We start from the raw sequence: 13,056 nt of genomic DNA, 5'->3' as shown, positions 1-13,056 counted from the left end.
TTTGAAATTAAGCAAAATTAATTTGCTCATTGCTAGTAAAAGACATGCTCTGTTGGTTGGTTTTGCACACCACACACCTTTTCCATTAATAAAGCTTTGCTGCAGCCAACGCTTTAGGACAAGGCCTTTATATGCCGATGAAAATGTAAGTCTTTAGAAGATGCCTCCTTAAGGCCCGGTCTACACTATAGCTTTACACTGGTATAACTACATCGCTCAGGGGTGTGAAAAATCCACACCCCTGAGCGATGCAGTTATACCAACCAAACCCCCAGTGTAGACAGTGCTATGTTGACAGGAGGGCATCTCCCATCAACATAGCTACCACCTCTCCTGGAGGTGGATTAACTATGGCCATGGCAGAAGTTCTCCCGTAGCATCTTCGCTGAAGCACCACCAGTGCACTTATGCCACTGTCGCATTTTAAGTATAGACCTGCCCTCAGACTGGTTGTGTGTTGTTTTCCTTTGTGAATGCAGCAAAGGCAGTGCCATATATTATGCAGAACCTCACGGACCAAGAGGTTAACATCAGTGGCAAGATCATTCTGGAGTGCAAAGTAAATGGAACCCCAACACCTCAGATTGCATGGCGGAAAAATGGCTATCCCATTTCACCTGCTTCAGGTGAGTGTGGAGAAATGCTGCACAACAGGTGCTGAAAGGGAAACAATCGTAACGTGTTTACAGGTTTGCAAGCCGTGTTGGTCCCGGATTCTCCACTGCCTGGCATTTGGTGGAGTTGTTAACAGCAGTGCGTGATGAGTGCCAGATGCTACCAACCCAGGATGCTGTAAATGACTCGGACTGCATTATCTATACCTGACTGCTGATGTGGCTTGCAAATGGGATTACAGAGGCCAAAACGGCCAACTAGCTTCAAACCAATGCTTGATTGTACATGCCCAGTTTTGCACATGCCACTGCTTGTGCCTGCAGAATTGGCCACACATGTGCAGAACTGACACTGACGAGGGAAATCAAGGTGCTGAGCACCTCGCTGCCCACTAGGCATGTCCAAGATGGTTCTTTATGCGTACAAAAAGCAGAGCGCTTCGCCGCTTGCTAAGCAGTATCTAAAAATCTGAGCCTGAACTGCTAGATGTTCTTAAGGCCTGATCCGGAGCCTGTTGAAGTCAATGGTAGCGTCTCCACTAAGGATCACTTAGCTGGCTGCAGGGCATAATACACTGTGTCTTTATTTCCCTCAGCATAAAACAATGATGAGAAACAGCTGTCAGCTCAGCCAGTACACACATGTGCAGTGCTGCCACAGGCTTGGAACGTTTGCCTGAGCTTGGCATTCTTCCCAGGCCCCTCTATCCTGAGATACCCTTTATGTCATGGAGAAACCAGTGCTAGTAACTGGTCCTCTCACTTTAATTTTGCTTCTTGGGTTAGGAAATCTCGAATCCTCCATAACTCAGATCAGACCGTTCTGAGCAGAAGCTCTTAACAGCTAGTGAAGTTTTATAAATAATTCTAGAGGGACAAGCATGTAACTCATCCAACCGATGGACACATGCATAATATATCTGAAAAAAACACCTCGGGGTAAATAGTTCAGTGCTGTGCATGGCGAGTTATGTGCACAGTTCTTCTTAACAATAACAGAATTCATGGGCAGAATACACTGCAAACTTAAAATCTTTGGACTCAAGGCCCAGTGTATTTCCCCTGCTCGGTTAGTGGCATCTGCTTAGTAAAACAAATGAGCTTGGAATCGTGTGTCACCGAATCGGAGAAATTGAAGCTAGCGAAGGCTCAGTTAGGCCACGTGTAGGCCATCTCCTCCCCCGTGAATGCAAGATTGAGCCAAACAGTGGGTTCTTCAGGGCTTTGTCCCCATTTGAAATGTCCCAAGAGATGGGGTTCTCATCATTGCCTTTGGCAGGCAGTGCTGCAGTCTTAGACATTACTGTCTCACTGACATTTGGCCTCAGTTTCCCTGTCCTTCATTGTATCCCGTTATGCCCTGGCCATGCCACCCTGGATCAATCTACGTAATTCCTTTCCCTACTGAGCGCTACATTGTGCCAGGTAGGCACAGCCCTGCACAGAGGAGGAGAGGGGTCACTGCTTGGAGAGGCATTGTGCCTTAGTGGGCAATATGGTCCTTCCCAAGCTCCGGGTGTGTGGGAGGGACTCAGCTTGAATTCCTCGCCCAGTGAAGCATAGCCCCTCTATGCCCCTCTGGCCTGGTCTAAAAAGCATTTTGGGTTAATAAGAAAGTCGTATTTAATATGTTCTAATGACATCTCCCCAAATCCAGTGCAACTCTTGGGCTGGGAAGGGGAGATGCAAATCCTGACGGCGGTTTTGCAGGTGTAACGGAGCAGTATCCATGGGAGCAGTATCGGGCTGCATGAATAAATTACACCTGTTCTGCCCAGGCTGCAAAGTTGTGACTGTGGAGTTAACATGACAAGTTCATTGAGAGCAGGTGGCCGGGGAGGGGTTTGCAGCACGCCACTGCAAACAACGGTGAATATAACATACAGCACTAGAAGGTCTCTTGTGGCTGCTACTGGAGGTACCAGAGCAGGGTTGCAGTGGCCAGTGAGGCCATTTTCAACACAGCTCCTTTTGGACATTTTTTCTTGGCAAATATATTCTGCAATCAAATGAAACTATATCCCCCAACACAGGAATTTCCATGGAAAATAACACCCTGGTCATCGAACGAGTGAAAAAAGACGATGAAGGCCTCTATGAATGTAGGGCTTCCAATGAAATGGGCAATGACAGCACATCAGCATTTATTAAAATACAAGGTGAGTTCACAAGCTCATGCTCGGTGAAACGGGCTTAGTTTTGGGGGAAGACATTATACAGCCCCCCACACACACTCCTAACCCAACCCAACCCCCCCCCCACCCACACACACACACACAAACACGGGGCAGGTTTGGATAAAGTGGGAACTGACTTAATCCCTTGCTCAAAACTCAAACTGAATCCCCTTTGAGGTTCCAGGAAATGTACATGGTCACATAAAGACGTAGGACCTGAAGCAGGTCAATATGTCTTCATGTCTGAAACACCTGATAACAACTCTATCACAGACACAACATATGCTACACAAAGTGAGATATGGTCAATATAACTTGAATGTTTCATGGGGAATCATATAACACAGAGGTTCTCAGCCTTTTCACACTGGAATCTCCTGAAGTTCCCCTCCTATTTAGCCAAGAGTTAGCTGGGACCACCTTCCAATTAGCCATAGGAAAAGAACAGAGTGATTGCAACCCCTGAGACCTGTTCATGATCCCTAGGTTGAGAACCATAGTGCAATACTTTGATCACTTGGCATTGATAATATAAAGTAATGGCACTTAGTGAATATCCTGCACACCTCTGCCAAACCATTGTGTCTGTGTCTCTTGGTTAGAGATGGTGTGCTACATTACTGCCTATAGCAAGTGAATGAAAAGGTACCCACCACATATCATGGCATTTCACGCCTACCATTTTTCTGAAATGAAGCATGGTTGATGGAATAACAAGTTTTATTTATTTATTTATAATTTTATTTTTGCACTGAATTTAAAATCTGATGCGTTTAATTTACAGGCTCTGAAGAAAAATCCAATATTGAAGTTATCATTTTGGTCTGCACTGGTCTAGCAGCTACCCTTTTTTGGCTTCTTCTGACCCTTTTCATTCGGAAACTGAGAAAAGTAAGAGAGCTTCCATATTGTACATGGAATTGAAAAGGGCTAGAGCTGAGCTCTGGGCTTGGATCCAGTTAAGACTAAGCTTCAGAGTTCAGGATTGAGGTTGACCTGGGACAGATGGTGACAAAACTGTATGAGCTGTTCTCGTGAAATTTCAGGCCAACATTCCTCTTGATTAATTACTTGACATCTTATGAGATCAGCTGTACTTATGAAATTTCTGCCATCTTGGTCAGCATCCAATCAGATCAGGGAAACAGGCCCCTTTCTCTTGTGGATCTGACATGAATTCAGAAGCATCCAAGAATGTTTGGAGACAGGCATTCAAATCCTAAACCCCCTACAGTGATGTTCTGGTTTCAGCCCATCTCAAATAAGGTTTTCCCTAAAATGTAGTTAGTGAAAAGAGTGCTGGTTTAAATATTGTTGTAGGATGTTAAAATCTGTTGTTTGCTCTAGAGCTGGGCCCAAACCACAAAGGTTCATTATGTTTCCATGGCTCATTTACTCCTTGACCTCTCTCCTGGGGCTCCAAAGAAGTGGGCCCTAAGTTAGGTCCAAGGAGCATTTGGTAAAGTAAATCATATTTAGGTTTGTTCTTTCTTGTTTATACAAACAAAAAATATGGTACAAGATACTAGATCTCTTGTCTGGATGCAGCCCAAACCACAGTCTTAATGTTGATCTTCTGTAATTTGTATGAGTGTTCACCACATTTACAATAGAACTGGGAAGAATCGTTCAAGTTTACTCTGTGTCTCTCCAGGACAGCAGAGGTGCTAGACCCAATAGATCTTGTGTCATCATTTACACCTGCATAAAGTGGGCATAAGGGGAGCCCAAATCAGACTTTTCCCCTCAGTGGAACCATTTTTCATCAGCCCATTTTAATCAGAGTAAATGGGAATACAAGGTGCAGCATCACAGAGAATCAAGCCCCATGTTGACATGTACGCCTGGTTCTAAAGCACGATGCCTTGAGCTGTCCAGGAATTGGAGAGCTGTCCAACAAGGTGCTCAGAAATGTAGCTTTAATCTCAAGGATTTCCCACAAGTAGGAGCAGTGTTGGGTTTCTCTAATGTATGTAGAGACTAATAACGTTAAAGGACTTTACATCTTCAAGGGATTTTAGAAGCATTAATTAGTTAATCCACTCAACACCCACATAAGGCCAACATAGATAAGTATGATTTTCCCCATTTTACTGATGAATAAATTGAGGCATGGTGTTGACGAGACATGTTCAAAAGCCACAGGTGGGAGTGAGTGTCAGAACTAGGACTAGAACTCAGAGAGGCCTGGCACCCAAGCCCGCGCAAATTCCACTAGATCACACCGTTCTCTCAAGTTACAGCCTGTGCATTGGTTATTTTCCTGTTTTTAGCCTGATGCCACAGATATTAAAACGGGATACCTGTCAATCATAATGGATCCAGAGGAAATGCCCCTTGATGAGCAGTGTGACCGTCTGCCATATGACAGTAGTAAATGGGAGTTCCCAAGAGACAGGCTGCGGCTTGGTAAGCAATACAGAGGCATTATTAATGTCAAGGATGGTGATATCCTATGGCCCTGAATGTTGGACCACAGCAGATGACAGAGGCTACCCATGTCCCCCCTGGCCAGCGTTCTTCCATCCTTGGAGAAGAACTGACAGTGGTTCCAGAGTCAAAGATTGTTCTCCATGGGAGTGATGCTAAAAGTGCCCTTAGAAAATACAGATGCCATCTTGCAAAATGGCTATCACCTGCCATTGTTCTCAGTGGAAGTGAAACCAAGGTATCCCCAGAGAAGGCAGTGTCCCTTGGCAGTATTGGGAGCCACCCTCTTCCCCCAGGGAAGATGGCAGACATTTTGAAAGAAGGCAGGTCTTCATTAAGTTCTTCTGTAGAACAACGTTATTCACCTTGTTGATGGAAAACAACTTTCAATTAAGAGAAACGATGACAAAAAATGACAATTGATGTTTAAAACTCTTTTCGGAACCTACCATTTGAACAAAATCTACTCAACGGGGGTGGGGAGAATCCTGGGGGCCATCAGGGGAATTTAGAAACTAGGAGTGATGGGAAAACTGGGCTGGGGGCATGTGGTGGCAGAGGGAGGGGGAAATAGTGTGTGTTTAGGGAAGTGTAGGGGTAGGCAAGGGAGTTCAGAGGAATGTGGGCGGCAGGAGCTGGGGAGAACTGGCCAGTTTGCTCTGCCTGCTTAGTGCATCTCCAGAGTGGGGGAAGCAGCCAGCGTGTCCTGGTGAAAATGGCCCTAACTGTTCAAATCAAATAAAGATTTAAAGGTGCACACTATATATCTTCTAGTCCAGTGGGTCTCAAACTTTTGTACTGGTGACCCCTTTCACATAACAAGCCTCTGAGTGCGACCCCCCCCCTTATAAATGAAAAACACTTTTTAAATATATTTAACACCATTATAAATGCTGGAGGCAAAGCGGGGTTTGGGGTGAAGCCTGACAGCTCACGACCCCCCATGTAATAACCTCGTGACCCCCCATGTAATAACCCTGAGGGGCAGGGGCGGCTCTAGCAATTTCGCCGCCCCAAGCATGGCGGCACGCCGCGGGGGGCGCTCTGGCAGTCGCCGGTCCCGCGGCTCCGGTGGACCTCCTGCAGACGTGCCTGTGGAGGGTCCACTGGTCCCGTGGCTCCAGTGGAGCATCCGCAGGCACGCCTGCGGGAGGTCCACCGGAGCCGCCTGCCGCCCTCCCGGCGACCGGCGGAGCGCCCCCCGCGGCATGCCGCCCCAAGCAAGCGCTTGGCATGCTGGGGCCTGGAGCCGGCCCTGCTGAGGGGTCCTGACCCCGAGTTTGAGAACCCTAGTCACTAGAGGGAAAACCCAAATGGGAACATTTTCTTTGTGTTTCTTGTATAGTGTTCATGTCTGACATTTTCAATAATTCAAAACAAGCAGCAAGGACACTTCCAGATAAAAGCTACATTGCAGCAAAGTTAAAGTCGAGTACATGTCAATAACTGCAGGCTGGAAGAGTGGAAGTTCTTTAGGTGCCTTCACGGTGCATTTCCATTCTTAATATATTTGGATTTCTCCTTCAACCTGAACTCTGGGTTGGGAAGGGTTGATTTGGGGATAATTGCAAGTAATGTTTTTACCTTTCTGTTATGTCAGCCTCAACTCCAGTTTAAAGCCATTTTTAGCTGGGAAGTATATTACATACTGTATCGCATGCAGATCATATGCATATACATCTATTATTAACTATTCATCTGTGCTGTGTCTGGGCTCTGGTGTCCTATATTTTTTGCACAGCTAAGATTAATGCATGTTTCTCTCTTAGCTGATGCAGACTGTCTTCAGTCCCCTATGGCTCATTCTTGACTCTTGCTTCTCTAGGTAAAACACTGGGTCATGGTGCTTTTGGGAAGGTTGTGGAGGCATCTGCTTTTGGTATCGATAAATCTTCAACCTGCAAAACAGTCGCCGTTAAAATGCTTAAAGGTACATTTCTCTGAGAGCTTCTCAGACAGTTCCTCTGGACGTACATGGGTAACGAGGTTTCCAGTGCTCAGTTCTAAACCAGTCCTGAGGACATTGTGTTTGGAAGGGAGTGGGTTTGCCACATGGGAACAATTAGTCGCCATACAGGGGATGTCAACGTGTGGGAAATGACAAGTGGGCTCCACGCTATGCCGCTGATGTAGCCTTGTATTCCTAGAGGAGGAAAACGGCAGCCTCCATGTCTGTGGGGTTAGGAGGGAAACAAATTACAGAATGTAATTGCATTAGTCTATAATTGTATTGAAACCATCGATCCCAGTCCTTCCAGATGTGGAACAGTTCAAGGGGTTGAAAAGGAGTGCTGCCAAGGGAGTGAATTAGGGACAACTTTCTTGCCGTTATTAAAATGAAGGAATGCTTTTACCATCCAGCCGGGGGGAGGAGGGGAGAGGGCCGGGGAACTTGGAGCGTATGTTGTTTCCAAATGACATTTACATACAAAGCCTCTGCAGACAGTTTGTGAATAAATACATCATCTGGCATGTTGGGTGCATGGGTTTGTGGGTTTTAACTGGTCACTTGGGTTCTTTTCAAATATACAAGTGATTTTCATTGGGTGGGGCTACACTCGCTGGCCCAAACTGCCGTATAGTGTTGCTGTGTGATAGTGTTAACCTCTTCAGCTCCACAGTGAAGGATCTTCGCTTAGATCACAGCAATGTGGCTTTTGTTGCCAGCTGCCTCTCCTGCTCCTCTACTACCCACCCCTCCCCCAGTGTCAGATCTCCTCTGCTTGCCAGTGCCACCTTTCTGTACCTTCTCTGGACCTGCATTGGGCCAATGGGGTCTTCAGACCCCCCCCCCACTCTGCTGTTGTTTGTCCCACTCTACACCCCTCTCCAAGACCTGACCTGAAGTTCCCAAAGGCCCTTGATTGACCCAACTCTCCCCTGGCTCCTCCACGCCACACAATTTCCCCCAGGCTGCCTCCGAGCTAAGTCTTCCGGCAGTGCCTTACACCTGCCTCCTGGCTGCTGCTGCATCCTTCTTGCTTCAACCATGGCCCCCCGTCGCCACCCAAAATGCCATCCCCACCGTGAATGCAGCCAGCAATAAACTAGAACCTCTGATGAGAATCTATTCATTCAGAAAAGAGAAGGCCCTAGAGGTGGCAGCATTACAGTGATTCCACCATACATGTAAATTCCATGAAGCTTGTTGGTATCTCCTTCAAAATGGAAGGCAGTATGTAAATGTAATAGAGTGTCATAAAGAATTTCAGATGATGTTCAATTTAAATATTACTGGGCCTGGTTCCCATCTCAAAGCCGTGTAAATCGGGTTGAACTCCACCGAAGTCAATAGAGTTAAAACTGGTGCCTGCTGAAGGAGACTCAGGCTTGGAGTACTTATCTCTTTATGAGCCATAAGAAATGCCAAGATGGTGGGAAATCTGTTCATGGACAATTCTGCAACCAGAAAAAGAGGCATAGTTTGTCAGAATAAATGATTTGTTATAAGTTATTCACTCAGCTCTAAAGCTAACCCCCAACTGTCACACAAACAGACTGTGCACGGTGGCAGAAAACATGCAACATTATCCACCCCCGTTTTGTTTTGTTTGTTTTAATCATGAAAATGATACAAAGATGGTAGAAAATCACTAGTTAAAGTCCCAACTATATGGAAAATATATGGTGTTAGCAGTGGGATCAACACTGAGGAAATGTCCATGTAACTCAGACAAGGCCTAGTATTCAGGAGTTATGGTCCCACCCTTGACTTTGTGAAGTACAGCAGATTCTTTTAGTCTGTGTTTCACAAAGCCATATACTTTACAACTCATACACGGACATGGCCACTCTTCCCATTTGTTAGGGATGATTTAAGACCAGTGACAGCACTGTAGTGAGGTCTCATATGACTGAGACTTGGTTATTTTGTAAAAAGTACTGGAGTACACTGAGTGGCACACTACAGGGCCTGACTTTCAGATGTGTGAGCAACTAGAGCTCCCATTACTTGGAGTGGTGAGAGCTGAGCACCTCTGAAAAGTAGATCCTGTGAAGTATTATTGCAAAGAGTTGCTACTAAACTACAATCACCAACAAGCATGGAAAAAAACATTTTCTCTTGCATTATCTCCTTGCCTTTTTGGATGTGTTTGTTTACTTGCTAAATTTGCAATATTTAGTTCTTTGCAAAGGTTCTCCCAGTATCTAGGTGGCATTAGAGAGGTTCTGCTGCAGGATAATAACCCACTGTGACCCACTGCAGAGAAGGCAAGAGGCACCGAAAGGGCAAAGTGTTAATCCATTGCAGAAGGGTCACAGCAGGCGGATGAGTTCTTATCTGTTTAGGAGTCTGAGAGGCAGAGATAGCACAAGTAACCTGGGTGGGTTTTGTTTTCAAGTGTAAACAGGATTTTCTGCGTCCTGTTACAAATATCCTGTTGTGTAAAGATGGCTTTGTCCTGTTTATCTTAAGCAGAATGTGCAACTACAAATGAGTGCAAGGCTTTAATGTCCGAGCTGAAGATCCTCATCCACATAGGACACCATCTGAACGTGGTCAACCTGCTGGGAGCCTGCACCAAAGCAGGAGGTGAGAAACCTCCTCCCACGAAGCATTCAGCAAATCCATGCTCAGTGATTGTGCTTGGTTGCAATAGCAATTCTGCAGCCATGTCATCTTTCTTCACGGTCATCAGCAGGGACAGAACAAAGGATATTCTGCTTCAGAAACATGGGCCCTTACTCCTCAAACAAAAAGGAGAATCTTCGTTAGCTATTAGGGCTCATGTCCTGTGGGAGGGTCTCCGTTACTGGGTGTTATTACCGCACACACATGCATGTCTAACTTTCCAATCAAGAGAGGGCCAGCAGCGTACACACAAGCTGGTGCCCAGTACAATACAATGTAACCTGGCAGCTGCCACTGAAGTTGTATGGGGGCAGAATTTGACAATGATGGCTTTTGAATGTCTTCCTAACATAAACCTTCCCTTCATTTTCTCTACTTTTCTACTATCTAAGGTACTTATATGGCCCAATATCTGAGCACCTCACAACCTTTTATGTATCTAGCCTCACAACACCGCTGTGAGGTTGGGAAGTACTAATATCTCCATTTTACAGAAAGGAATATGAGGCACAGAAAGTCTAAGTGGCTTGCCCAAGGTCACACAAAGCAGGGACTTGACCCCAGGTCTCCAGGATCCTAGCCTACTGCCTAACCACTGGAGCATCCTTCCCCTTCTTAGCCTGCCCTTTAAAACAGCGCTGGCTCTCTTTGCTTTATGCTTTCCATTACAGGGTAACATCTACCATGGATGCCTCTTCAGTGTTTATGATGAACCTTGAAAACAATCTCCAAAGGATGGAGGACAAGGGTTGAGGGCAAAGAAACCAGGGTAAAATAAATGGAGACAAAGAGATGGTGCCCACATTGGTAACTGTCTGAGGCATTAAAGATATCATTTTCCCAAGGGACATCTAGTCGCCAAGCCAAAGGAAAAAAAGCAATGTTACTAAGGTAGTTGGCAGGATGACAGGAGATAAATTATCCCCCAAACCAGACATTTACAGTTCACAGTAGAATAGGCAGGAGACAGCAAGTGGCAGACCCTGTCCTAATCTGGAAGCCACAGATTTGGAATCTGCAGGAGCACTGAGGCAAGAGACCAGTAGCTTTGCAAACCACATCTGACTGGACAACCACATTGATCTGAAATGTTTCGAGGATTCAAAGGAACCGGCAAGCAATCCCTGGCGCTGGGCTGCTGACCTGTGATTAATGAGGGAGGGAAGTTGTGAGCCATGGTGGTAGTGCCTCCTCCCAAATCAAGCCCAGAAAACTGAGAAACAATACTTAGTAAAATGTCAGTGTGGTGGCTTGTCATAATCAGACGCCCAGAACAGTCTCATGCAACTGTAGCCACTAGCCATTAACCTGAACACTAATATAACCCTAATGTTTGCACCTTATTGAGTTCTCATCATAGCAAGGTCCATGTAGGTGAACATGATCCTGTGCCTATTGTGACTATCCATTGCTTGAGTGTACTTGTCCCCAGGGGGTCCTCAGTACCCCTCTTGGAGCATCCAAAAGCCTCTTTCCCTACCCTGCATCCTTCTGGGTGAATAGGCCCTTTTAGTGCTACTTTACTAGCTGCCCAAAGAAGTCACTGCTAAAACCTGGGGAAGCAAGAGACTGGATGTGGAAGCCAGGTTTCCCATGTGGCATTACAGAGCGCTAACTGCATAGCCTACAAGCAAGCTCTAGTTTGTTTGCTTTTGAACAATGCCAGTGGAGACTGAAGAAAAATAGCCTAGAGCTCACAAGATAGACATTGGGATAAGAGTTTCCATTAAAATACCATTTCTAAGTACAGGGCTTTCTCATTCCTTGTTAAGTTTTATATAGCTTGTAATAGTACTCTTGATAATTGCACCCATTAAACATGCACAATACATTATTTTAACAATATCTGCCCCTTGCAACGTCGCTTTGAAACACCTTGTCAGAGCATCTGATGTTAAGCAGTTAGCACTAATGCATGCTCTAATATGCTTTATAATAAGGAACTAAAATATGAGGATGCTGCGTCTAGGAAACATTTCAGAGGCACGAATAAAGCACTTAGTGGCACTTTAAAGTCATGCCAGAATCTGCATTTCCTCTGAGAATTCACCAGCCAGATCTGACTTTAGTTTCTTGGAACAATGTTCCGGCTGATCTTTTCTTTGCCCTGTAAGAAGCAGGCACTGGTTTGGGGAAGTAACCTAATGATATGGAGTGCAGTGGTGGAGGCAGCATGGTGACACAGAAGAGACAGTAAAGACCAGTGGCAGGATCAGAGATGAGTTGCATAGCTATAGTCACTTGGCTCTCTCCCAGGTTGCAGACTTCAGAGCAGCCGAGTGCTTGCTGCAGTGCGTCAGTTCCTGTTCTGACTGCTTCTCAGTCATAGCCTCCAGCCCACACCCCCTTTAGACAGGCTGCGGTGGTGACGTTGACATTCACATTACATCAGCTGGCACCTCCACCAGAGAGGTGACAGCATATATTCAAAGAGTGGTGCTGTGTATATATAATACTGTATGAACCTTGGGCTTGATTTTCAAAGGTGCTGAGCACCCACGGCTGCAACGGAAGTCAATGGGAGCGGCAGGTTCTGAGCAGGTCCACGACGTATAGTGCATACATAATAGCACTTTAGGATCCTTACAACTGAAAGGCCCTATTGAAATATACAGTGATATTTATAGTTAAGTAAAAAACCTCGTCTTCTCCCTTTTATCTGGGTTACCCACTCCTAGGTGCTGACTGCAACCCCGGTGCTTCCTCATTTTGAGCCAGTAGAAGTGGGTATTCACCCACGAAAGCTCATGCTCCAATACGTCTGTTAGTCTATAAGGTGCCACAGGACTCTTTGCTGCTTTTTCAAATAAAATGTCTCTCTTCCCTCTTTGCTCCCCATCAGCTCTTTCCCACGGCTCTGTTTTCAATCCCATGTTCTCAGACTTATTTATGTCAAACTGAGCCAAACAGGTACACCACAGCACAAGTCTGTGTGTGTGTATTTCTGACACATGCAGATAAGAGCTTATTGCTTAGGGTTTGCATGTTCACTGAATGGCCTGATGCCGCTCTTGGCATTTTTCCTTTGAAGTCTGAACTCAAGAGTCTGAATCTGAAGTTTCCAGATGGAACAAGGTTTACGGAGATGAAAGGCTGACCACTTAGGATGGATAATAATAGGTGTTTACATGCATTCTAATCCCATGACTTCACCTTCCCTTACATTAGAGGCATTTTGTGTGCTGGTTTCTAAAACCCAGCAACCGTACAGTGGAGGCTAATTGCACAGAAATGCAGATTTCATTCTCTCATGGCTTGGGCT

General features: G+C 45.7%; 1 protein-coding gene and 1 long non-coding RNA gene across 3 annotated transcripts in view; one reads left to right on the top strand and one right to left on the bottom strand.

The window, feature by feature from the left end:
- Positions 1-13,056, bottom strand: part of LOC123377258 — an 81,906-nt gene that overhangs the window by 3,799 nt on the left and 65,051 nt on the right. The window contains exon 3 of one of the 2 annotated variants that reach the window (XR_006582148.1): positions 8,012-8,620. The exons of the other annotated variant lie outside the window; for it this stretch is intronic. This is a non-coding gene — a long non-coding RNA (uncharacterized LOC123377258). Of the gene's footprint in view, positions 1-8,011; positions 8,621-13,056 lie in introns of those variants that run through there. 2 annotated transcript variants of the gene reach the window in all.
- LOC123377257 (vascular endothelial growth factor receptor kdr-like) overlaps positions 1-13,056 on the top strand; it is a 179,867-nt gene that overhangs the window by 126,697 nt on the left and 40,114 nt on the right. The window contains exons 14-19 of the mRNA XM_045029922.1: positions 480-626; positions 2,648-2,773; positions 3,576-3,682; positions 5,065-5,200; positions 7,047-7,151; positions 9,642-9,755. Of these exons, the coding sequence (XP_044885857.1) occupies positions 480-626; positions 2,648-2,773; positions 3,576-3,682; positions 5,065-5,200; positions 7,047-7,151; positions 9,642-9,755 (735 nt within the window). The remainder of the gene's footprint in view (positions 1-479; positions 627-2,647; positions 2,774-3,575; positions 3,683-5,064; positions 5,201-7,046; positions 7,152-9,641; positions 9,756-13,056) is intronic.

Source organism: Mauremys mutica, chromosome 9 (assembly GCF_020497125.1).
Source record: "Mauremys mutica isolate MM-2020 ecotype Southern chromosome 9, ASM2049712v1, whole genome shotgun sequence".
Taxonomy (NCBI): domain Eukaryota; kingdom Metazoa; phylum Chordata; order Testudines; family Geoemydidae; genus Mauremys; species Mauremys mutica.
The sequence above is the reverse complement of the archived record's forward strand: the minus strand, read 5'-3'. Positions and strand labels throughout refer to the sequence as shown.